Genomic DNA, 27218 nt, shown 5'->3' with positions numbered 1-27218 from the left:
CCCCAATTATCAATCTAGTACTACAAAGATTATCAAAATCTAATAATGCGTCAATACAAATATTTTGGTAACGATGTAGAAATTTATGTTGAAATATAGGACCAGCCGACGTGAAGAAATTCATTATAAAAAATTTTCCTTTTCACTATTTTCGCTCAAGTCAAGGTAGCGTATTGAACTTTTTTGTCTCATTAGAGAAAGAGATAAGTCTTAAATAGATAAATTTCGTGTAGATCTTTATAAAAAAAAAAAAAAAAAAATCCTATTTTAAAAAAATATAAGAAAATTTATTCTCTTTTTATTGAAACATAATTTTTTATAAAGGACTTACGCATAATTTGTTACTTAGGGGTTAGACCTACTATTACTCAACAACGCGTTTTTAATTTTTTGACTTAACAATTGGAATTTTTGGAGCAAAATTGTTAAGATGAAGACAAGGCCATCTAATTTGAAACAAAATTCAAAAGTGTTTAAACATTCAATTAACCTACCACGTACACGCATCTATATATAGATGCTAACAGAAGTTCACAACAACGCTCTTGATTAGTTGGTAGCTCAAGTGTAAAGCCAACAGTTTTTCTTCCCTAAGAAGAATCAGAGTTAAGAATCAATAAAATAACATGTATTATATAATAGAGAAATATTATAGTTATATTACAAAAGTAAACTCATAAATTGAAATGATTTTATATTATACATTATATATCTACTTTATAATAAAAATGATTTTATAATTTGACGTATAGCACGTAAAGCTACATTACTTTGTGAATTCACTATAAGAAAAATGGACTTTTGTGATTAATTTATTGTAACTAAAAGACTATTTACAATTAATTTTAGTTGTAAATAGTCATTTCGCTGGAATTAAATGGTCGCAAATAAGCAATTTTTTTTATAGTGGTTTATTTTTATCATTTTTTTTATGATTAAAAGATTTCTCTACATAATATATATCAGACTGCGTTTAGATGTTAAACTGAGTTGAGTTGAGATGATAAAATATTGTTAAAATATTATTTTTTAATATTATTAAAATTTTAAAATTTTAAAAAATTAAATTATTTATTATATTTTATGTTAAAATTTAAAAAAATTGTAATGATGAGTTGAGATGAATTTGATAACCAAATGTACATTATAAACAACTTGTTTTGAGAGTGGATATTTCTAGCGTGACAAGAGATTGGTGAAATACACTAGCTAAGGTAAAAATTAATTAAGCAACTTTTGAGAGTGTGAATTTAATTAGTTTTGGTGGCACAAAAATTATCATCCTTGTCAAAAATTGCTGAAACGTATAACTTATGTATGTCGTTCTTAATAGTTTCAATATATTTGAAAAGAGTAATGCTAGAAAGAAATTATTATAATAATGTACATTTTGTACTTATTACGTGGCTATTTCTAGTTAATTATTCTTAACATTTATTTAAATAAATATGTGGTCTAAATAATACCATATCATATATACAAAATAGATACTCTCAATAATAACTTTTATTTATATTTATTCGTTTGAAAAACCATTCGAGGGTGGAAAAGTTGGTACTTGGAGTTCGGATAGAAATCTCCCATGACGGAAAAATCACGTGGCTTCAATTCAATGCAATATCTCATGATAACATATATATGTAGCTTTGAAGATTGTGTATGGATAAAACCCTCTGGGGTTGGTGGGCCTAAATTAAATTATACACGAAACACTTTTGAAATTAAATTTAATAATTCTAACCTTTCGTTATCGTTACAGTCCCATCAAGGGTGGAGCGGGAATTCAAGATAACTTGAACTCCGCTGACTTTATACCGGTCCCTCAAATTTGGATTCGGGTTGTTTTAATTCCAATTATATCCGGATCCGGGTTCCAACTTCCAGGTACCAATTAAGCGAGGAAGCCTTGAACTGGAAGGTCTGACTTTCAGCTTTGGCGCTGGCTGCTGGAAATGATTCTGAGAATAATTTTGAAGATTGCACCATCCATACCAACTACAATGACTAGACAGATCCTTGTTTTCGTGAGGATTTTCTGTCCTTATCTGTTTGGTTGAATACGAATAATATATAGAAAAATTTAATTGTAAATAATTATGCAGACTAATACATACATTCATTCAATATATTTTGTCAGAAAATAAATTTTATTGCAAACAATGCTAATTTAAATTTAGAATATGAAGACAACAACATTAATATACAAATTAGTACGTAAACTTACTTGTACATAGTAAAACTCATAATATATATACCATTATTTGTGTGTATGTTCGATTTTATAATAATAATATAAAAATTGCAGCTCCTATCTACAGTCTCAGAGCTTCCATTCTTCTATGGGGTGGTCGATAAAGAAAGTTGGATGAATTACCCCACAGCTAGCTAAAAAACCATATTCAATCGCTACTTTATTCCCTTGAAAGTTCAGTAAGTAAAAGGAGGTATGAGAATATATTGAAGAAGACGAGATACACCAGCATGCCAACTAACTCTCTTGCATCTTAATTTGGGTCATTACACGTGCCTAATTTACGTATGTTTATCTTATTTATTCCTTGTTATTTCCATTCTTGAACATAGATGCATTATCGGGTTAGGGAACATATAGTAGCTCTTGGCCAATAAACAAAAGGGAGGAGGGGTTGTGTGGCCTAAATCTAATTGGAAATCAACATGATGTGCCCAAAGAGAGCGGTTTTGTTGAATTCATCAACTAGTAGATTAATGCACAATCTACGCTTCACTGCAGCACTTCTCATACTCTCAGCTTTCTCTGCCATTGCCGCCTCTCAATCGCTCGTTGAATATCTTCCGGGATTTTCCGGCAAGCTACCCTTCACACTTGAAACCGGGTACCATATTTTTTTCAGTTTATTTGCTTCCCCCACTGATCTTTTTTTTTTTTTTTCCTTTTTCTTTCAATTATGGCTTTGTGTTTTGGTAATAGATACATTGGAGTTGGGGAAACCGATGAGGTGCAGCTATTCTACTATTTCATCGAGTCGGAGAGGAGTCCGGTTGAAGATCCTCTTGTCCTCTGGCTCACTGGAGGCCCCGGTTGTTCTGGCTTCTCTGCACTTGCCTTTGAAATCGGTCAGTTCTCTCATTCTTGAAACGCTGGATCCACGTTGAAAATTATAAAACATTGTTTTAAAATTTTCAAATGATTTCTAACTATCCTAGAGTACTTTCAATAGATTAGCTGAATTTAAAGTACATTTTTGATAAATATAAGATGAATTTAATTTTTGACTATTCCATTCATATAAGTCTTTATATTGAAATAACTATTTTTTTATTATATGACAATAAAATAATATAAAATAAATTTAGTTTTGACTATTCACATCAAATCTCCACATTGGATTATTTATTATATAGTAATGAGTAATTAAAAATTATAAAAATATTTTAATTTTTTAATTTTTTTAATTATGAATTTATTTTATTTTATTGTATTTTACTATTCTTAATATTATATATTAATTAGTAATCATATTCTAATTATATACTTTCAATTGTCATTTAAAAGGGAGAGATAAATAATTGATATAAAAGGAAGAGATAAATAATGGATATAAAATGTATTTGATATATGAATAGTTACTTTTAAATTTAGAAATTATTTTGGAAGTGACTGTAGATAATCCATTGTGATGTCATTTTATGTTTTAATAGCTAAATCCTCAATAGATTTAACTTTTAGCTAATCCATTGAGACATTGGATTAGTCATCCTAATTTTCAAAATTTGATTAACATGAAACTTTTTTACTTTTAGTCAATCACTCAAAACTTAGAGTCTACATTGGATTAGCCATCATATTCTCTATAATAATAAAATATTAATATTTTTTAATTAAATTATATAGATGAACATTACTTATATTATAATTTGTTATAAGATAAGATTATTGCATTATTTTGTACTTTATAAATAATTAATAAAAAGTTTATTCATATTTTCTCATATTATTATAATTTTTGCATGATTATAGATAGATGCAAAAAATAATTTTTTAATTATTTTTATATTTTAAAAAATATTAAAAGAAAGACTATTAATATTATTTTATAAAAATATAATTAATAATAGAAAAATGCATCGTAATTCTAGGAATGAAGTTACACTAGAGAGAAGGAAAAGAAAAACACATGAAATAATAAAATATTAGAATGAAGATGTTATAGTTCCCTTCATATATGACTCTAAGGATGAAGTTATTGTAGTCAGGATGGCTGATTACAAATGAAGTTATTGCATTATATGGAGTATTTTCAAAATTTTTAATAAGATGAGATTTTATTTAAAATCTTTAAATATAGTTTTTGTGAATTTATATTTACAACAACAAACTTAAAATGAGACTTTAATGTAAATTTTGTGCCTTAATTTAACAAGATCTTATAAAAATTATTTAAAATATAAATAATTCATTGTATTACTTATAAAAAAAATCATTGTATTAAATATTAAATTTAGTATTACGGAGCCTTGCACACATTAAAAATTATAAAAATTATTTAAAATTTTATTTAATGAAATGGTTTTTATTTTTTATTTAAAAAAAAAACTCATTTTTATTTTTAGAGACCTTACATAGGTGGGAGCTTTAGGTAATGACCTTACCATTGAGCCGGCACTAACTGTATCTCATATTCTAAATAAAGTATATTAAACTAATTTAATATAGGAGAAATTTAGTAGATATTCTTCAAAATAAATTTAGCCAAATGCCAGTGCTCTAAACTTGTCTTTTTCTTTTTTTTTTCCTTTTGAAAAAAGAAAAGGTGGGTGGGCACACTTGTCATCTATACGAAAAACTCACTTTTTATGACAAATTATACTCTTTCAAAATGATTATGCAGAAGTCATACAACATTACTATATACAGTTTCTTTTTTTAATTTAAAATAAATCTGACTTGTCATATTATTTAGGTCAGATTGTTTTTTTTTTAATATAATTTTATACTTTTTTATACGAAGCCCGGCCCGTATGTTCGTTAACAAAGCTTGATCTGTTTTGTTGTTCTATTGGGAGCTAGGCCCACAACTAATAGCATATTGGAGCCCATTTAATGTAGATAGCCCATTAGTGCTATAATTTGAACAAGGAGGAATATAGCAGTGGTAAACGATTTGGAATCTTGGTGCAGGTCCTTTAACTTTCGATTATGCAAATTACAATGGGACTTTACCAACTGTCCTGGAGAACAAATACTCATGGACCAAGGTGCATAATTTCAGATTGATCATACGGTTTCTGCTCAATTAGTAATGAAGTTCTTACTAATTTTAATGGTTGAGATCACCAAAATTAATCAATAAATTATTAATGTTATGGTAACAGGTGGCCAACATTATATTTATTGATGCACCAGTTGGAGCTGGATTTTCATATGCAACAACCTCCTCTGGTTATTACATGTCGGACACAAAATCAGCAGCACAGACCTACACCTTTTTGAGGAAGGTGTGAGGCTACAATAATATATTATACTGTTTTAAATGCTGATTTATTTGTAAATTAAATTAATTAATTTTTTTTTTATATATATATACGTGATTGTTGACAGTGGTTACTTAAGCACCCAAATTTTCTTGGAAATCAACTCTACATTGGTGGTGATTCATATTCTGGCATTATTGTTCCTCTCCTCCTTCAAAATATACTAGAAGGTATTAGCTAGAACAAGTTTACTGGAAATATTCTTTTTGTTTTCAGAAACAAACACTGGTAATTATTTCATGAGTACTGCTATTCTAAAGTCTCTACACCACACACTGCTTACGTGATATAGTTTGATTTGGACTTCAAATTGTAAAATTTGAATCTTACCATTTAAATTATGTGAATGGTGCGTTTTATAATACACCATCGGCTTGAGAATAAAATCACTCTTATTTCATTATCTCTGGTCATAAGCTTATTATACTTGGTTTATGATATGATATAGGTTTGGAAGCAGGGCTGAGGCCAGAAATGGAACTTCAAGTATTTAATCTAATTAATCATATTAAATTTTCACATTTTGTGTTATTGCCAATCACAGAAGAAGCATTTGATTCATTTTGAATTGAAACAGGGATACTTGCTCGGAAACCCAGTGACCGATTCTTTTACCGATGTGAACTTTAGGATTCCATATGTGCACAGGGTGAACCTCATATCAGATGAAATCTATGAGGTGATTTAACATACATAGATATTAGGCTTGCAAATGCTGGTTAGGTTTCTAGCGTTTTGCTTTTTTTGGCATTGTCATTAATGTTATATTCATGTCATCAAACAAGGATTAAGTATTTGCATTCTTTCTTTTATCAAAATCTTCTTACTCGAGATTTCGAATGCTCGTGCTTTTCCAGGATGCCAAATTATACTGTTCCGAGGATTATGTAAATGTAGATAGTAACAACACACTTTGTGTTACCGCTCTTCAAACAATTAAGGAGGTCAGTGGCCTTCTTACTACCTTCTGTTTTTGTTAATGGATGTCACTTCTAAGATCTACAGGGCACTACAAATTTGCATTCTATTCAATTTTGCAGTGTCTTCTACAAATAAACCTGTGTCAAATTCTGGAACCTCAATGTGCTTTTTCATCTGGAAAACCAAAGGAGCTAGAGTGGGATTTGAGAGCTCAGGAAGACAGAACCATGAATTACCTTCTCTCACAATCTAAACTTCCTGAACTGCGGTGTCGGGTAAACCAACTGGCCTCTCTCTAGTTAAATGAGTTTGTATACATTTGCTACATCATATGCTTTTGAAATGTACAACAATTTCTGCTGGTATTGCTGCCTTGAGATGTTGCCTTTCTGATTCAATATTACACACTTACTTGCACACCCCAGAAAAAGTAGAAGAATTGAGGAATTTGATTGATTTATTCTCTATATATAGGGCTTTACGTACGTGCTGGCTTATAAGTGGTTGAATGATGAAAGGGTCCAAGAAGCTCTTCATGTTCGAGAGGTATGCCAATTGTAAGTGTTGTTTGATCAACTTGAATGGAAGAAATTATGACTAAATATGATTTAATGTTTACTACCAGGGAACCGTCGAATCATGGAAAAGGTGCCCCAGAAATTTTTCGACTTACACAGAAGATGTCAAAAGTACAGTTGCATATCAGAAGAATCTCACAGAAACGGGTCTCCGAGCTCTGATATACAGGTTCTTGTCCCCTTGTAACAATTTGTTTCCGGCTATCAGGATTGACTAAGAACCAAACTTAATATGCTGAAGTCACTCTACTATAAGCAATGTTGCAATTGGTTCCCTATTAGCACAGATGAATTCAGACATTACTCTGCCACAGAATTTGTCCAACTTTAGTTTTATCTTACCAGTTTGGCTTACTCCAAGGATTAGAATAGCTAAATGAATCATATATATATATATATATATATATATATACACACACATAACAGCAATGGGCTGCAGAGGTCATGGATAATATATACTAGCATGATCAAGATACTGATCACATAGGTTACTCTTTCAAGTGGCCTGTGCCAAAAAATTTCAATTTTTCACAGTGCTCTTCTCCTTGCAGTGGCGATCATGACATTTCTGTTCCTTATATTGCTACACTTGCGTGGATAAAATCTCTTGGGGTGCCTGTTTTTGATGAATGGCGTCCATGGTTCGTCGAGGGTCAAATTGCAGGGTGAGTACTTCTATGATTCACCTTGGTTCTTTAACATTAGCAGGTGTCATATCTCACATAGTTCTACTCTTTTACAGATACCAAGTAAAGTTCATGAATGATCACTACAGGTTGACGTACGTGACTCTAAAGGTAAGGGAATGTTTTAATTCTCATCCTTATTTATTAGAATGTTGTCATGATTATGAAGAAATTACAATTAATCAATCTTCCACTACGTATGTATATACAGGGTGCTGGTCACACTGCTCCAGAATACAAGCACAAGGAAAGCCTTGCCATGGTCGATAGGTTCTTTGCTCGTTACCCAATCTAATTGATTGTGAAAGGCGGAAAGACATTTGGGAGATCCCTATTCTAGACTGGAGAAATATTTCGAATAATCGAAGTGAATAGCACAGTTTACTGTTAAATTATTTTATTCTAGGATCGAGCTTGCTTTGAAAGGCCTAGGAAATTGCTTGCTTAATTGTATCATGTGGGTGGAGAACCAAGGTGTCCGGATGGCCGTAAAGCTAGAAAAGCCGCCATTGCATGTAATCTACATTGGCTTTTTTTGTGACTGCCAATATAGTTTCCGCCGTAATAAACTGATTTTGTTGTAGTGATATTTAACTTCCAACTTATAAATGTTTTCTGTTCCTTTTTTTGGACTTTCTGTTCTGTCTTTAGCTGAATAAGCATGCAAGTCTGTTTATGTTCTCTTTGTTTATTAAAAGAAAATCAGCATGCATGAAAAATGCCCCATTATACAGACAAAGCTAGCTAAATTAAGTTAGTTTGTGATTTTTTCACATATAAAAAATCTGAAATTTCCATCCTTTAAATTCTTAATCGAATTCAGAAAGAGATAAATATAACATTAAATACTAATTAAGCGAACTAAGTTCGAAGTTACTCGAAAATCACAAATAAGCATCTTTAAATATTTTTATAAAGCGTGATTTGATTAGTCAATTAGATAAGTCTTCGGCATTGGGTACTTGTTGCGGAATCGTGTGTATTAGCCACGTCATTTTTATATTATTATTTTAATAAATGAATTTAAAAAAAAAAAACTCAATTTGAGAAACCCATCTCATCATCTAGCGCCAAACTCATCACTTATTCACGTTCTTCGAACCTAAGCCAAAAGATAAGGGGGAGGTAAAGGAAACTTTATTTAGGACTAAACGTAAACACTTCAATTTCTTTCTCGATAACATCCAATGATGCATCAACAAAGTAATCAGTCTCACCCTCTCTGCAATGCTACAGGGATGTGTAGCACAACCACGCTTTGCCCGAACCAGGCACAATCAGCAAAAGCAAATAATACAAATCTTGTTTTTTTTTTTTTTTTTCCTCTTATTATTAATCTTCTCTTGTATCATATCACACACAATAAAAAGAAACCCACATTTAGCTTCAAATAATAAACAAACATCGTAGCTGCCGAGATGAAACTTTGCTGCAGTCAAGTGCTGGGCTTCAGCCTCCCTCGCTCGCTTAGTACTTGGAGGAGTGTCGATATTGTGTGACACATAGTTGTAATTTTCGTGGCCTGTGGGAAGCAGATTCACCCTTCACATTTGCCGAAATGAAGCTCTTCGTGAGTTAGAGTTTTGGACTTCCAAAAATTGAGAAAGACGATGGCAAGTAGGTACATGGGAAAGCAGAAGAGCTTGCTTTGTGTCTGTGACCAAGGGTAGGGAATCTGCTTGCATGTGACAAGAGCTTGTATATGAAACACAATGTTTCATTTATCTACGTGGAGGCCTGTGTACGCGGGGTACCCCTCGTGTGCAAATAGAGTTTTTGTAACAAAAATGATGAACGTTGGACAAGGTCCAACACTTATGTTTAGGGGTGTAAATTTAAACTGGAAAACTGGAAAATTGGTCCAGATCGGACCAGATCGGTTGGACCAGTTTTGAACAAGTCCGGTCTGGAACCGGTTCTTGAATTATGCAAACTGGCCAGAACCGGTCCGGTTCCGATTCTACAATTTTTGGGACTGGACCAGACCGGACCGGTTAGGGAAAAAAAATAAAAAATTTTATATATAAGTTTTATATATAATATATAATTATATGTGAAATTTTTATATATAATTATATATCATATATGAAATAATTTTATATTATAATTTATAAATTATAATATAAAATGTTAATCTTAAATATGAACATTTGTAATTTATTTGATCATATGTTATTATAATTTATAAAATAAAAATTTAATCTTGAAGATAAGAATTTAATTGATCATATGCTTTAAATATAAAATATATATATTAAATTATATTATATATAGTCTAATATATTATATAGCGATACTAATGTATAAATTTATGACTAATACTAATATATAACTATGCTAATAGTATAATATTAATACTATTATATAGTCTAATATATTATATGGCTATACTAATATATAAGTTTATAACTAATACTAATTTTTTTACTAAAACAGATTTTTTTAGTAGTACAGATTTTGTAATAGGAACAGATTTTTAGAATAGATTTTTTTATTAACAAATTTTTATTTTTTAATGACAAATTTACATTTTAAAAAATTTGACCGGACCGGATCGGAAACCGGTAAAACCGGAGATACCGGTTTAGGAGGGTAATCCGTGCGTAATCGGTTTTAGAAAATACAAAACCGGTACATACCGATTCAATCCTAAATTTTGTCAAAAACCGGACCGGACCAGTGACACCCCTACTCGTGTCTCTTTGTACGTAATAGGTGCAAATTAATTCATGTATACCTGTTATGAAATGATTTTAGCAAACGGGAAATTCTCTCTTTTCGTAAACGCCCATTGGTTATATGCATAATTAAGTTGACCCCTTTCCTGCGGATTTATTTAATTATCATATTGCTACTCAAATTTTGAAATTCTCTCTTTCAAAAGATATATTCTCATATGGAAACAGTAATTTAATTCATCCATTTAATGTCCTACTATAAATATTGGTTCATGGGTCTAGCTAAAATCTACTTTTCACGGATCTTACCCACGTGATACTAATTTATTGGTATGAACAACTTAGGCCTAGCTACCAATAAAACCTTGTACCCACGTGGTACTATTTGTCTCCGGAAAAATATCATCAGCAAACTGGCAACTCGAAAGAGGTCCTTGCTTTCTGCGTATTTACCACAAAGCACACATACAAACGGGCAAGATGAAGACCAGGGTGCCAGGCCAGAGACCCAAAAACCTATTGATCAATTCAAGCAGCAGCTACAGCAGCAGCAGTAGTAGTAGTAGTAATCTCACAATGTGGTGGCCGTCTGTAGTAGTACTTGTTCATATATTGCTCCTGATCTCCAACTCGGTTGAGTCGCAGTCCATCATAGACACTCTTCTAGGTTTCCCCGGCAAGCTTCCCTTCAAACTCGAAACTGGGTCAGTGTGTACACATACATGCACGCATTTATTATAAATTATGTCATTAATTATTAGCATGGAATATATAATTGTTAATCATGTGTACGTAGTAGTATTACTTCTTCTGGTTTTAGTTTATTTCTATGCAACGAATTTTAAAGGTACATTGGAGTTGGAGAGTTAGATGAGGTGCAGCTATTTTACTACTTCATCGAGTCTGAAAGGAGTCCTAACGATGATCCTCTGGTGCTCTGGCTCACCGGTGGTCCCGGTTGTTCTGGTCTTTCTGCCCTCATATATGAAATTGGTATGCTATATTTGATCTTCGCATCCTTCTCGGCGCCCTCCATCACCAATTTTCTAAACTTTTCGTTTTCTTTTATATGTTTATTAATTAATTTTTCAAAGTGGTAAAACATTAGTCTGATCTAGGAGGATCCAACCCGCCGATGTGGACAGTAGTTGACTCTCGGGTCCTGCTATCTATGAAAGATTGTTAGATGGGAGACTTTTAGTTGGGAGCAAATTAAATACTCATTCATGTCTGTCATGATGATGAATGATGATGATATGATCCCAACAAAAGGTGAAACTAGCACGTGCAGAAAGAAAGTTATTTCAAAACCAAAGTTCAATGAAAAATATTGATTTTGATTGCAACATAAATTTCAAAGAAAGAGGATGACACCATTCTTAAAACATACGTATTTCTGTCCGTCGATGCATGCATAATGCATTTGTCTGGTCTCTAATTTTTTCAGGTCAAATGCAAAATGAAAAAGACTGTATGCAAAGTGAAAAAGTATTTTTGAAAAATATTTACCGAAGTTTTTATTCATCTTTATCTTTTTTCAAACTTTTAGTTTCCAAAATAATATCTTTAACTTTTAAGTTGTTATTCTTTTTCACTTTTTTCCGATATTTTTTACATGTACGTTTAAGTATTTTTCTATTTTTTTTAGGTTTATTTATCAAGGGTATTTATGTCACAATTTTTTATGTAGCAACCTTTTGATAATGTGAGGTGATTGTCAAAATTGATAATTTAAAGGATGATTGTAAATTGACTGATAGTTTGAGTAGACTTTGTAGGATCAAGATCAATCTCCTCGAGTTCTTGACCAAACTCTAAGATCTAAAGTGTGAGAGAAATACATCCATAAAATGAGTCTCACAATATTTATAACTATTCAAGTGAATTGCTCGGACAAGATTAAATACTTATAAATATTATGTAGTCCATTTCGTATGTTTATCACTCTCTCACTTTAGGCTTTAAAAGTTCAGTTAAAAACTCTCAAGTGATTCAAATCTTTCCTTGAGTTATTGTCTTAAATTAAGAGCATAAAATGTGAGATAAATAGAAAGCATGAAATGCAATCTTGCTTATAATATTTATCAAGAATTTAATCATGTTATAAAAAAATATTCACACGTAGCAATAAATGTTGTACCAGAAACATTTCCCAATTTGTGTATTTTCATCTAAATTTAATTTTAAACGTCAGTTACCTTTTACAGTAAGGAGGTGAAATGGTGCGACGATTTCTATTTTTTATTAACGGCCATAATGACTTTATAATTGACATTCTTGTACGTGTAGGTCCTTTGTCTTTCAACTACGCAAATTCCAGTGGGAATAAACCAACATTCGAGTTGAATCCGTACTCATGGACAAAAGTACTATGAGATTTTACAGTACGTGTAGACTCCACATATAACTATTTCGAAAGTTGGGACATTTTATGATTCAAAGATGGTATGAAAATTTTAGGTTGCCAACATAATATTTTTGGATGCGCCGGTTGGCACTGGATTTTCATATGCAAAAAGTTGGGAACTATACAACAGCAGTGACACATCATCTGCCGCACAAACTTATGAATTTCTGAGAAAGGTGAGCGAACTCGATCCAATTAAAGGATCATAAGTAGATAGTTTTACTGTTTTATTGAGATCATATGTATATATATATATATATATATCTCAATAACATCGTATCTAACCCATGTCATGAACTAAATAGCAGTTGTATCTTGTATACTTACCATGGTGCAGTGGCTCGTGACTCATTCCAACTTTCTCTCGAACCCACTCTATATTGCTGGTGATTCTTATTCAGGCATCACTATTCCCATCATTGTTCAAGATATATCAAATGGTAGGCTTCTTTTGTTCTTTGCCTCATTCTGTTTCTGTTTCTGTTAGAAAGAATTCTGAGAACTAATAGATCGTCTTCATATGTATATAATCTTATTAGAAAGAATTCATCTCAAGAATATTCAGCAAGAGACATTATTCTGTATTTTCTTCTTCTATATATGTTACTTGCTGCATGTGAAATGATTTCTTGTATTATGACGTACTATGCTGTAGGAATCGAAATTGGACATCGGCCACCAATGAATCTCAAAGTATGTAGTTTTAGAATGATTCAATTGTTGTATTATGATCATTACTCTCTCTCTCTCTCTCTCTCTCTCTCTCTTGTTGGATTCAATTGAAATTGGTACGCAGGGCTATGTGCTGGGCAACCCATTTACGGATGTGATTTTCGACCTGAATTCAAGAATTAAATTTGCCCACCGAAAAGCACTTATATGATTATATCCGACAAACTTTATCAGGTGAAGTAGTGTTCTTTAGTACTTATGTTCCCATCAGGTAATGCTTTCCCCTGTATTTTGACGTGTAAATGATAGAGCTTAACAGTTGTTTTAAATGACTTTATAAACCCCTTATTTTGGTGTACACTTTATATCTTTCCATTTTTTTTTTTTAACATCAAAATTCTATTCCAATATGGTGCTTCTGCAGAACTGATACTCTCAGCTGGTGTAATTTAATTCTAACTTTTAGATGCAAAAAAAAAAAAAAAAAAAAAAAAAGAATTCATTAATGTAAAGTATGTAAATATACGATGCATGTGTTTATAATAGTCGACTAAAACAAGCTGCAAAGGCGAATATATGCGTCCAGATCCAAACAACACAAAATGCATGGAAGATCTTCAAATAGTTGATGAGGTGAGTGAGATCAGTTAGAATTCTTGGTTGATTTACATTAATCATGTCCTCAAGTTTAATTGGGCAATGCATAGTAATTTACCGATGCCGGAATTCGTAGTGCATCGCCAAAATATATACTCCCCACATATTGGAACCAAAGTGCGCTGCATACTCCCCAAAGCCAAATAAGCTTTGGAATTGGAGCCCTCTCGGTGACGATTTCATTGATATGCTCACTTCAACACCTCAAGTTCCTGGACCATGGTGTCGGGTATCTCTCTCTCTCTCTCTCAAACACGAATTTTCAACTCTTCGAGAAAGATCAGGTGTTATTGTCGGTCAAGATTTTGACTATTTTACATCGTACAACCCTGTTTTTTTCTTTCTTCTACCCCAGAACTATGACTATCTGTACTCCTACATTTGGGCAAATGATAAAACGGTGCGGAATGCTCTTCACGTCCGAGAGGTATGTTCCAACCACTTCCATATAGTGCACATCTGATTTGAGTTCAGTAGAGTTTCAGCTATTTAAGTACTTTTGAGTTGGATCAGGGAACAATAACAGACTGGGACAGATGTAATAAGAGCTTAATATATGCCCACAATATCATAACTAGTATTGATTACCAGCAGAACCTCACCAAGAAAGACCTCCGAGCTCTGGTTTACAGGTACTAATAAATGTACATCTCTTACTTCTCTGTCTCTTTTTAGGCTTTCTAAAAGTCAATTTCAGTCTCAGCTCTCCTAACTTGAAGAAGCTTTTCTCTTCGCGTAGCGGCGATCACGACGTGACGATCCCGTATGTGGGCACACAAGAATGGATAGAATCACTGAACTTGTCTATAAAGGATGACTGGTGACCTTGGTTTGTCGATGGTCAAATTGCAGGGTGAACTTCCAGGACCATCTTAATTTGTGACCTGCTCGTTCGTTTTCGTTTGATTTTCCATTTTCTAACTTTACTAGCATCTCATGCATTACAATTTTTATTTTTATTTTCTGCAGATACGTCACGATCTATACAGAGAAAAAGTACAGTTTGACATTCACAACTATAAAGGCAATTATTCTCCACGCGATGGCAAAATAGTTCTCTTTATCATAGTCAAGCAAAACTATTATATATAAATGTAGTGTCATTTTGGTTTGTGCTGCAGGGTGGGGGTCACACTGCACCAGAGTACAAGCCTAAGGAATGTCTCGCCATGATCGATAGATGGTTTTCTTACTACTTCCTATAGCACGGATTATCAAATAGCTCATTCTCATTCCAGTTAGCTCGCTTTTATTGATGTAATAGTTGGAGAACCCACAAGCAGCAAGTGTTTTGTCAATAAATGGCTAGCTGTACTGTAACAGGATCTAGATCTACAATGTTCTATTAAAGGTGAATCGGTTAAGATCCATCTGCATGCATAAACAGAGAAAGCACCTTCGTATTAAGACCGCCTTGTTGTTCCAATCATTGTTCACTAAATATTTAGTGGTAATTTATGATCAGTTGTAAGGACCTAATTTGGTCTCAGAGAAACCATGAGAGAAGAGGAGTGACAAACTCCATACATACCCATTACATGATGACTTCTTTCATCTTTGCTTCCCTTTCAACTCAACAATACACACACATCTCTATTATATATATAATGGGTACCTAATGAAATTGCATGGCCACATGATTTACCTACCAACCCTTTTGTTGACAAATCTTGATCTCCCGTCTGAGATCACGCTGATCATCCTCATGGTCTCTAAATAAGTGATCATGAAACACTTAATCCATCCCGTCTGTGGCCATAACGTAAGGAAGATGATTATAATTAGAATAATATTATTCCGTCTTTATACTACTGACTAACATAATTTGATTTAGAGTATAAATTTTAAAATTTTAAATTTTACAAAATAAATTATGTCAGGTATGTGATTTATAATTATGATAAAAACTTTATTACCGTTAACGCTAAAATGGGATCAAAAGAGCAGAGCATGGAAAGTCGTGATTTTTTTTTCTTCTTTTTACCATGTTATTGCAAGAATCAAGCACAAGAATAATAAAACTAGAGCAACAGAGATGTTTGTGAAAAGGTTTCAATGAAAACCGTGTATTGAATATATTGATTTTCGAATACAATGACCTCTGCACAGTAATGAATATTTCTAGACACACTTCATAACAGAATACAATGCCTTGACCATTCATCTCATGACACGTAGTAGCCTAGTCACCCTTTTTCATAACAAGAAGTTTTGTAGAAATATTCTCTAAGCTTCTGGAATGTGCCTCTGGTTTACAGAGTGGTGATGCTACTGCCTTGATAAAGAAAAGGCACAGACGAAAGTATCTCTTGCATGCGTCCCTTGCATCGAGAAAATTTACATAATAGGTCTATTGGGATCGAATGAACTAATCTTTTTAATTTTCTTTGTTAACTTTCTTGACTTTGTAGGTCGTAATCAATTATAGGGTTTAAACTAAGCAAGCTAATCCAGATATATTATATACAGTTGTGAAGTGCGTAAGCGTCGCGCAATCATTTTGAAAAAGAGTAGGATCTATTAATTGTTTCACATCTTACTTGCGTATTCTACGATTACAAATATCATTTCTCATTCTTATTATATATTGGACCAACGGCATCAAATATACTATCATCCCACTAAGTAAGATGTGACACATTTATTACCGTTAAATGATCATTTATTACATGTTTCTTTATTATCTAATGGTAATGAATGTGCCACATATAATTTAGTATGATCAAAATAGAATAAGAGTGTGGTGTAAAATATTACTCAATATTCATATGTACGGTTTGGTTTATGCAAATTTCGTGGATTCATTTAAAAAATAAATGGGCTCTATTATTAAAAAAAAATCATTTTGTATGGTGAAGTCCAACTTTTGTCAAAATGATTGTGAGATTTGTGTAAGAGAAAACAAAGCTGGGATTAGAGGATGTGGTGGAAGTAGGGATGTGCAAGGATGGAAAAGGAAAGATTGACTCATGGAAAATTACATCCCAAGAAATGAAAATGTTTTTGGACTCAATGTCAATTTGTTTAATACCCTTTGGTTCCAAAGGGGTAACCAAGAAAAATGTACATGCGATCCCAGAGATCAAATTTTTTCCTACCATGGGAAATAATAGAAGCAAAACAAAGAGAACCGAAAATTTTTAGGTGAGAATAGGTGGGTGGAGTGTTGAATAAAAGTTCAAATGAGGTTTTAATCTTGAGAAGTGGACTCGGGGTTCTATTTATTAAGTAGGTTGTTGTCAACACACAATCATTCTAATATTCAAGTGAGAGACCAGCTTGAAGCTTTAAAGTACGAGCCACATTAAGTATGTGTTGATGCTTCCTCTCAACAATTCCATTTTATTGAGGAGTGGCAACACAAATGGTGTGATGCATAATTTCTTTGAAAAAAAAATTTGTCATGAGGAATTCACTGTAGTTGTCAGTTCTTAATATTTTGATTTTTAGTTCAAATTGGATCTAAACCAGATTAGAGAAGGCTTCAATGGTTTTTCTTGTTTCTGATTTACTTTTGAGAAGATATAGCCATGTGCTTCTAGTGAAATCATCCACTAAGGTGAGAAAAAAATTTAAAACCATCATAAACAGGAGTGGAACATAGTCCCCATAGATCACATTACACTGTTTGAAAGGGTTTTGAGGTTTTGTGAATGCTGCGAGGGAATGGAAGCCGATGTAACTTAGCTAATGGACAAATACATTATATAGACGAGGCCGTGCAGCTATTTTATTATACTTCATCGAGTCTGATGATCATCGAGTCCACGTACGACTTGCTGCCAAACCGTCAGCCATCTCAATATTTATAGGGCTCTGATTAATTATATATGTTATATACAACGTCAATGTGCATGCCTTTCTTAAATTATATTATATGTTCGACTTCTTTACTTTGCCTGTTTTCATAATGAATATTTGTGCATGCGTGTCTAAATAATTTAAGACCAATGTTATTCATCATGATCTTCTTATTGTTTCAACATGTGCGCCTCTCAAATAATTTAAAGACTATTTATTATATTTTATTGGTCTATCAAAAATTTGATGTCACATTAAAATATATTGAGAAAATAAAACTTAAAAGATGATAAATAATACTTTTATAACTTTAAAGGCTTAAATAAACTACGTCAGCAAGTTTAGCTTCATTTGTGAAAATGTTCTATTACATATTGAACCAAAAATTAATCCCCTTTATTATCAGTCTGAAAATTCTTAGCTCGCCTAACTTTGTGCCATATATTCTGCAAGCAACTGTTGGTGCAAAGGAGTTGCAAAATAAAAAAATAGTAAGAGAAAATTTTATTTCAAAGTGGTTATAATGTTATTTTTCTTAAAATAATATTCATCTTTATCAATAAAGGTATACACATGTGTTATAAGTGAATTTACTTTCAAGATATAATGAAACCAAAATAAGTTTGTTTGTCTAATTGTATTATGCACACACAAAATTAAATCTGAATGTCCTCTGATTTTATTATTTAACTAAAAGATTAGAAATTTGTTCTCTATAGAACGAACATGTCATAATAACAAATTTTTAAGAAATAAAAACTTTAATTTGGTAAAGAGAGAATTTTGAAATTACCTTCTAAAATTTTCAATTCATAGTCTAAAAATATTGATAATGACTTAACTAAATTCCAATACAAATTTATATTTTAGCTATATATGAAAAAAATCTCTATATTATAAAATATTTCTTGTATCAGCTGGAAATCGCAATATACTAGTGCATTGAATTTAAAAATAATAATAAAAAAAAATCACGTGAAGTGTAGTGCGACTGCTGACTGATGCACAGAACTGCTCCTATATTATACTAGGCAATGGTTGAAAGCTCAACGTATAAGCTACAATAATTACTGGTTCCTCTCCATTGTTGAGTCATTGTTCACCCTCCATCGAACTATTTTATTATTTTCATCAAATCAACCTCCCCCTCCATCTTTCCCTCGTTCTTTTCTCTCTCTTCAACCCGCTAGCTTCCTCGCGTTCTGTTGCCTCGCTCTTCTTCAACCCTTGCTCCTCGTTCGTCCCTCTTCTCTCTGTCGGTCGTCTTCTTCGCCATCTTCTTCCAGGACAAACGGTAAGTCTCTCTTCCTCGCTATTCTCCCCCTCTTATCTGTGCATTTTCTCTGAGTCTCTCCTCTCCCTCTTCTCTTTCTATTTTCTCCGATTCTGATGTACTCCCTCCCACCCCTTTTCGTTTTCTTGCCCTCCAAACACTAAAACACAGCAACCTCTCCGCCCCCAATAATTACTTTTAGCCTACACGAGCAAAGAGAATAAAAGCTTTAGACTTTAGAGAGAGATCTTTTTTTGTTTGGGTTAATTTGTGAGTTGTTCTCATTTGATCTTTGATTATCGCTTGAAATGCTGAGAATTTTTTCTGGGCTTGAGAATTTTGGTTCCTAAAATTTACAATCTGGATATCTTGATTGTGAACGAACCTTCTGTATATATTGTTCTTCTTGATGCCTTGACTGAGATCTGAACGAAGCTTTAATCTTAGAGAAGGCTGAGAGAAGTGATATCCCCTACATCGACAAGAAAAAGTGAGTCCAGTTCCATGTCCTAATACTTTATCTCTCTTGTTCCTTTGTCTTTTCAAGATTCTGTGTTCTATTTCAAGATGATTAACTGTTGGTGATAAATGAGAATTCCCCGTAGTTTATGCTTCTCTATGTGTATGTGAGTGGGTCCCTGTGTTCTGTTCTAGAAAACTGCAAGAAACTAAAGAACCCAAGACTTGTCTTGGCTTCTAAAACGAAGTGGTCTTAGCTACCTTTATGCTGCCCTTCCCTATTCCGGTTCTATGTTTGACCTTCAAATAGAGATAAAAGCGAGTATTGGAATAGAAAATGAGGACACATTACCTAGGAGACCAAATTTGTGCTCAAGTGTCTGCTTGCAAGTGGTGATAATTTTTATATATCAATGACGATTACAAAATTGCAGATACCTTGTCCCTGCTGACCTGACAGTGGGCCAATTTGTATATATAATTCGGAAGAGAATTAAACTGAGTGCAGAAAAGACAATCTTTATATTTGTGGACAATGTCCTTCCACCAACAGGTAACTGCAGTTCAATTTCATGAGCTCTGTGCACCCACGTGATGCTAGGTTTTAATTTCCTTTCTATCGCTGATTGATTCAATGTTACTCCTAATCAGTTCATAATTGAAGTTGAAAGATCACGAAGATAGTGGTTTGAAATGGTATAAACCGTTTAATTATTCAAGATCAATAAGTACTAATTGTGATGAAACATTTGCAGGAACTATAAGGTCCACCATTTATGATCAAAAGAAGGATGAAGATGGATTTCTTTATGTTACTTACAGTGGGGAAAACACATTTGGGTAGAATAAGATTGTGAAGCCTGATTTTCTCTTTCACGGTTTCACCGGTTTCCTGTTCAGAATTTTCTGGCATCACAAAACTGGCATCGTGCCAAATGGATGTACTTTTTCTGTCTACCTGTACAGTTCTACTTTGTACATAACATAACAATAAACTGTTTTTTGAGGTTCCTGGGGCGTAAGACATCATCACAAGGGTTCTTTAGCGCCCTTGGGCAAAAGTGATCTTTGATTCAGAGTTCTAGTGATCTTGTTGTTTGAATGTTTTCATTATATTGGAGACGGTAGTATCTTCTTGTTCAGATGAAGGTCGCATTGTGATCGTGTTTTATGAGAAAGGATAGATAATATTGAAACTTTTGCATATTAAGCATGTGATTAGTGCAGTCTGAATTAGTTTTGCTTCTTGGTTTGTATCCTTATTAACCCAAGTGTTATGGTTCTCCCTGGCTCTTGGACTTGTTTCAAATTAGTTCTGTTATCAATTTGAATACCTCCTAATTCAATTATTATCGGGTATTATCTCCATTCCGCTTATAAAAACCTTTTATTTACATTCCCTCTCGAAAAATCGAGCAACTATTTCTGAGTTTCTCTAGACCACAAATTGCATAACCACAATTAGATTCGCCTGAAATTTGTCTATGTCGTTGCGTTCTCTGTTCTATCAGTTATTATCCATGTCTATATTCTTCTCACTCTTGCCAACTTATTTTAGGAAAAAAAGGGAAAGAAAGAATAAGGATGGCTATGCATAGTTGCTCTGTAATTTTAGAAAGAATTAGAATTATAGATGTGATTATTGGGTAGAAAAAGAAGAGTTTGTGATAGTGTTTGTTAGTTTAAAGATATGTTGGGTGGAAGAAATATTGGCATCATGTGTTTATTGACTTTACAAAATTTTAATTTGATCATTTACTATTAACTACAATTAAAAAAGTTGACAAAAGAAAAATGGTTGGCAAAAGTTAGTTTGTTGGTTTTAAGAATTGTTGTATAAATTTTTTTTTTGTCAAATATTATTAAAATATATGAAGTGTATTTGTAAAATATAAAAAAATTATTTTTTTCAAATATTATTAAAATATATAATATTATATTATTATTTTGATTTTAAGATAGCTCAATGTGGAGTCACTCAACTAAAAGTTGATGCTATAGCTAAAGATTGAGATTTTAGTCAAATTTTGAACTTAGCAATGTGCCAATGCTCTAATGGATTTATTTATAGATGGCTAAAGAATGCGACTGAAATTATTTCTAAAATCTGATCCGAACATGTACATGTATTGTGCCGATTACCAAATGAGACAAATTAAGGTTGGACTCCAAGTCTCCAACGGTCATTGCTGCGCGCTCTCCTCCAACCGGCTTGCCCAATTTCGAATCCCAACTGACAGTTATATACCTACCTGTCAATTAGACAGTAACCTTCGATCTCTTCCTATAATATTTATATGCAGGCCAGGCATGTCATGAATTAACATAGCTAGCTACTCATGAATTCTAGCAGCAGCAGCATTACTCAGATCACAATGTGGTGGCCGTCCGTTGTGGTTGTACTATTGCTTCAGATTTCCAACTTGGTTGCATCACAGTCCATCATCAACACTCTTCCTGGTTTTACTGGCGAGCTTCCCTTCAAACTTGAAACTGGGTCAGTGTCCACGTGTACTACTTCTTCTGTACAATAATTAAATATAATTGTACTACTTCTTCTTCTGGTTTTAATTTATTTATATGCAACAAATTTTAAAGGTACATCGGAGTTGGAGAGTCAGACGAGGCGCAGCTATTTTACTACTTCATCGAGTCTGAAAGGAGTCCCAAGGATGACCCTCTTGTTCTTTGGCTCACCGGTGGTCCTGGTTGTTCCGGTCTCTCGGGCCTTTTATTTGAAATTGGTATCATATATTTCTCCCATATTTCTTATCATTTTCTTTAATTATTTAACAGTACAATTAACATTATTTTAAAGTTAGTAGCTCCTGTTGATCAGAAACTTGGAATAATGAATTATTATGTATACTATATCTGACGTCCTGTTGAGTGTTGAGTTATTAAGGAATAAAATACAGTCAATTAAACTCCATACACGTACAAATAGAGAGATTAGAGGCAGGCTTCGTTCGTATTGATTGGTTGCTTCAACCCGACTCACCAGAGTTATAGTTTATAATTTAGTTCAGCAGACTTGTTTCTTAATATCATCCTTACATACCCACACTTATTTTTACTTTTATATTTTTTGTTTAATTCTTCCTAAATTAATTGATTTTTCTATTCATCATCTATATATTATATATTTGATAAGATAAAAAAATAGAGAAAAAATTATGTATGGTGTGTAATGTAAAAATAATAAATAAAATTTTTCTTAATTCATTTTCAAATTAACATATATAAAATATAAATATCGTACAATCTCCGCGCTAAGAATTTTGGTTGAGTCGTAGACTGTATAGTAGTCTTTTTTTTTTTCTTTTTTAAAAAAAGAAAAAGAATAGGGTACACAATGAAAAGAAAGTTTCTTGATCATGTGGAACCCAAGCCTACTTTTTTCAACGAACCGCAAAAAAATGTGCAAATTCTTGGATAGGTCCTTTATAATTTGACATGATTCTTGGATAGGTCCTTTATCTTTCAACTATGCAAATTCTAGTGGGAACAAACCAACATTGGAATTGAACCCCTACTCGTGGACAAAAGTGCGTACGTAAGAGATTTAATTATTATTTTGTTGTGTCAAGTTTAAAGTAGCTAGTACGTTACATTTTATGATTTAACTTGTAATTAATTGGGTCGATGATCTTTTAGGTTGCCAACATAATATTTTTGGACGCACCTGTCGGTACTGGATTCTCTTATGCAACAACTTGGGAGGCATACAACGTCAATGACACATCATCAGCAGCACAAACCTATGAATTTTTAAGAAAGGTGAGTAGAGTACTCCGATTAATTAACTAATTGAAAGGATTTAATTTGAAGATGCATTATATTTGGCAGAAAATTAAGATCGAGCATCCCACACATACTCATTATACGTATTTGCCTTACGTGAGACTAATAATTACTTGTATGATCTATTATATCATCACGGTGCATGCAGTGGTTTTTGGCTCATTCTATGTTTCTCTCAAACCCCCTCTATATTGGTGGCGATTCTTATTCCGGCATACCCGTCCCGATCATTGCTCAAGAAGTTTCAAACGGTATATATATTATCTTCCCCATTTAATTAATTGATTCTTTGAAAAATGTATTAACAGGGTTATAAGATTTTAGCAAATTGAACTTATCATCTTATAACATTTCATTTTCTATCTTGAAGAAATAAAAGAAACTTGTTATTGTATTACAAAGAATTCATGATCTGATCCATGATATGCATAAATAACAAAAAACAGATTATTCAGCATAAGAGATCATATGATTATTATGTATCTAATTCTTTTTTACGCTAATTGTTGTGGTGTGATTTTCTCATCTTATGATCATGATGATCTAGGTAACGAAATTGGACATTTGCCACCATTAATTCTCAAAGTATGTACTTCTAGCTAATCTTGAATTCAATGCTTTTATGTCTTTTATTTTTTCTTTTTCATGATAATTGTTGGATTAATAGTTTTGAAAAATGGACGCAGGGTTTGGTGCTAGGAAACCCACTTACACATAGAATTTTTGACCTGGATGCAAGACTAAAATTTGCTCACCGGATGGCACTCATATCCGATAGACTTTATGAGGTGATCAAATTAATGCTCCTTAATTATTGGTACTTAAGTTCTCGTTGACGTACATTTTTTTTTTTTTTTTGTTAAGTTCACGTTGAGGTACATACGTTTCCTCCGACATATTTTGTTCGTCTGAATTCAGAAAGTATTTCATTTTATTTGATCTCATCATTATATTTTTTTTTAAATTTTTACATAAAATATAATAAATAATTCAAAATTTTCAAATCCTCTACACTTAATTTACGAGCCAATTAATTATATTTAATATTAATTAAACTTGACGTAGAGTCAAAAAGTAACGCACGTACGGGTAAAGAGCCGTATCCTCTACTCCTAGATATGTAATGTCTTCTATATATCTGTGCTTATAGTCAACAAAAAGAAACTGCAAAGGAGAATATATATATCCAGATCCAAGCAACGCAAAGTGCATAGAAGATCTTCAAGTAGTCGAAGAAGTGAGTTGGATTAAGATTAACAATTCTGGAGTTTGATGCATTAATTGGGCATTATTAATGCATAGTGATTTACCGATCAATGGAATTTGACAATTTGTAGTGCATCTCCAATATATTTCTTACCCAAATATTGGAACCAAATTGCGCTTCACAATCCCCAAAGCCAAATAAACTTCGGGAATGGAGCGTTCTCGGTGACAACTTCATAGACATACACACCTCAACACCTCAAGTTCCAGGGCCATGGTGTCGTGTACGTACATAGATCTCTCTCTCTCCAACACGAAATTCAACTATATATACTATGACTATTTTATAATCATACAACCTATTTATATATTATTTCCAGAACTATAACTATCTGTACTCCTACGTTTGGGCGAATGATAAAACAGTGCGAGAGGCTCTCCACATCCGAGAGGTACGTATGGTACTTTGAGTCGAAATAGAATTTGAATTCATGATTACGTCAATTTCAGGGAGTACTTTTTAAGTTGGTGTTCAGGGAACCAAAACAGATTGGGAGAGATGCAATAAGAGCTTAGCATATACAGAGAATGTCATAACAAGTATTGATTACCACCGAAACCTTACCAAGAAAGATCTCCGGGCTCTGGTTTACAGGTAAGTACTACTACCATATGTATGCCTCTTTTAAGAGAATTTCGCTACTCGTACTTATCGATCGAACAAGGAACTGCATGCAATAAATTCCTAGAATTGCCAAGCCAATTAAGCTTTTGCCCTTCCTCCCCTGCTTTTGGCTTGGTGTGACAGCATAAGCCAATTGACGAGTTATGTGGAATGCTTATCAAAATATATATGGCGAAGACTCTGTTTCAAAATTTTCTAACCTTTCCTAACTTGAAGAACTTCTGTTCGTGTAGCGGTGATCACGACTTGGGGATTCCATATGTGGGCACTGAAGAATGGATAGAAACGCTAGACTTGTCTATAAAGGATGACTGGAGACCTTGGTTTGTTGGCGGTCAAATCGCAGGGTGTACTTCCGTGACCACCTTATTTAATTTGTGACCATGTTCCTTTCTAGACTGTTCGACTTTCCATTTTCTAAATTTGCTAACTTTTCATGCATTGTGAATTCATTTTGTTTTCTTCAGATACGTCACCATCTTTACAGAGGAAAAGTATAGCTTGACATTCACAACTATAAAGGCAATTAGCATTCTCCGCTCTCCGGCAAAATAATTACCCATATATATCGTAGTCAAGCAAAACTATTATATATAAATGTTGTGTTATTTTGGTTTGTGCTGCAGGGTGGGGGTCACACTGCACCAGAGTACAAGCCTAAGGAATGTCTCGCCATGATTGATAGATGGTTTTGTTACTACTTTCTGTAGCACATATTATCAAATAGCTCACTCTCTTTCCAATTAGCTTGTTTTTATTGATGTAATAGTTGGAGAACCTACAAGCTAGATGTGTTTTGTTAATAAATGGCTAGTTGTACTGTAATAGGCTGTACAATGTTCTAAAGGTGAATCGGGGTAAGATCTATCAACGTGCATAAACGTTGAACGCTCCTTCATATTAAGGGCACATTGTTGTTCCGATCATTGTTTACTAAACATATTATTAATGTCGTATTTCGCTCACCTTTGGGCCAAATTCTAGAAACTCAAGTCTTCGGGCTGTCACCTACACACTCAAGCAAACACAGAGAATGGGGGCCTTAGTGGTGGCTGAGAGTCTCCAATGCTAAAGTCAGTATATCTCCTTAATAGTTTGTGCCTAAGTTTCAAGAAATCAGATAGAGCTTTTCGTACCTGGAGATTGACTTTTATACTAGATTTCTAGTAGAGACAGCTCATCCCTGACTTTGAAAGGCCCATGTCCCTATTTTCTATTTGTTTGGTCAGAATCCATTAATGTGGCGTGGCTCTAGGGGCGGTGAGTCTCATCTGTCTCGACCGTCCACTTCCTCTCTAGGGAGTTACTTCATGGGTGGATTATGCCTGTGGGCCGAATACCCTGCTAAGGGCCCACTAACTCCCTTTAGAGGAGGGCCGTAGGGCTCGATTAGGCCCTCGAAGTTGCATCCCTAGCGATTCTTCGTGGGTTTTCTTCAAGGGCCTATGGGGGGAAAACCCACTTACACATATTATGGTAATTTATGAGTTGTACGGACTTAATTTGGTCTCAAGAAAGCCATGAGAGAAGAGTAAGACTTCTTTAAAAGCTGGAATGGTTGGGCTTGCACTAGTCACATGCCCTGGATATTCACAAATGTTACATTTTTTAGAAGTAAATGGTAAGACTTGCAACTCATTGACTTTCTTAAGCTCTATAGACTCTACCTTCTTAGAGAGTAATGCAAGTCTAGCATGTAATTCATCAGGTTCTTTCAAATGATACTTTCCACTCCCACTTAAAAATTTTTGATTTTCAGATCTATCATACACTTCAGAAATATCCCAAGATTGAGCATTTTCAGACAAATAGTCAAAGTATTCAAATGCCTCCAATGGTTCTTTGTTAAAAAATTCACCATTGCACATGGTTTCCAC

The 27218-nt window shown here is 33.2% G+C and overlaps 3 protein-coding genes and 1 pseudogene across 4 annotated transcripts; all 4 read left to right on the top strand.

Moving 5' to 3' along the window:
* Positions 1-2564: 2564 nt before the first annotated feature.
* Positions 2565-8331, top strand: LOC108983121 (serine carboxypeptidase-like 18). Its single transcript, XM_018954660.2, has 14 exons — positions 2565-2855; positions 2951-3096; positions 5162-5238; positions 5356-5478; positions 5582-5684; positions 5963-6000; positions 6092-6193; positions 6372-6458; positions 6555-6710; positions 6910-6981; positions 7061-7182; positions 7565-7678; positions 7756-7810; positions 7911-8331. The coding sequence occupies exons 1-14, from the start codon at positions 2677-2679 to the stop codon at positions 7992-7994; spliced, it is 1458 nt and encodes a 485-aa protein (XP_018810205.1). The 5' UTR covers positions 2565-2676; the 3' UTR covers positions 7995-8331.
* A 2392-nt stretch (positions 8332-10723) lies between these two features.
* Positions 10724-15603, top strand: LOC118344183 (annotated as a pseudogene).
* Positions 15604-16207: 604 nt separating this feature from the next.
* On the top strand, positions 16208-20859 carry LOC118344158. The gene is made up of 5 exons (XM_035684084.1): positions 16208-16221; positions 18946-19208; positions 19635-19677; positions 20081-20199; positions 20402-20859. Exons 1-5 carry the CDS (start codon positions 16208-16210, stop codon positions 20488-20490), a joined length of 528 nt encoding a protein of 175 aa, XP_035539977.1. The 3' UTR covers positions 20491-20859.
* Positions 20860-21971: 1112 nt separating this feature from the next.
* LOC108983120 (serine carboxypeptidase-like 18) lies at positions 21972-26306 on the top strand. Of its 2 annotated transcripts, none has more exons than XM_018954659.2 (14): positions 21972-22143; positions 22245-22390; positions 23118-23194; positions 23304-23426; positions 23599-23701; positions 23998-24035; positions 24137-24238; positions 24601-24687; positions 24788-24940; positions 25037-25108; positions 25193-25311; positions 25575-25688; positions 25809-25863; positions 25968-26306. In XM_018954659.2, exons 1-14 carry the CDS (start codon positions 21986-21988, stop codon positions 26049-26051), a joined length of 1431 nt encoding a protein of 476 aa, XP_018810204.1. In that variant the 5' UTR covers positions 21972-21985; the 3' UTR covers positions 26052-26306. The 2 variants fall into 2 exon arrangements, with proteins under 2 accessions (XP_018810204.1, XP_035540082.1); XM_035684189.1 differs by having other exon boundaries at positions 21992-22143; positions 24851-24940; positions 25968-26166.
* Positions 26307-27218: the final 912 nt, after the last annotated feature.

The sequence above is a fragment of the Juglans regia genome, chromosome 13, assembly GCF_001411555.2.
Source record: "Juglans regia cultivar Chandler chromosome 13, Walnut 2.0, whole genome shotgun sequence".
In the NCBI taxonomy this organism is placed as follows: Eukaryota; Viridiplantae; Streptophyta; class Magnoliopsida; order Fagales; family Juglandaceae; genus Juglans; species Juglans regia.
The sequence above is the reverse complement of the archived record's forward strand: the minus strand, read 5'-3'. Positions and strand labels throughout refer to the sequence as shown.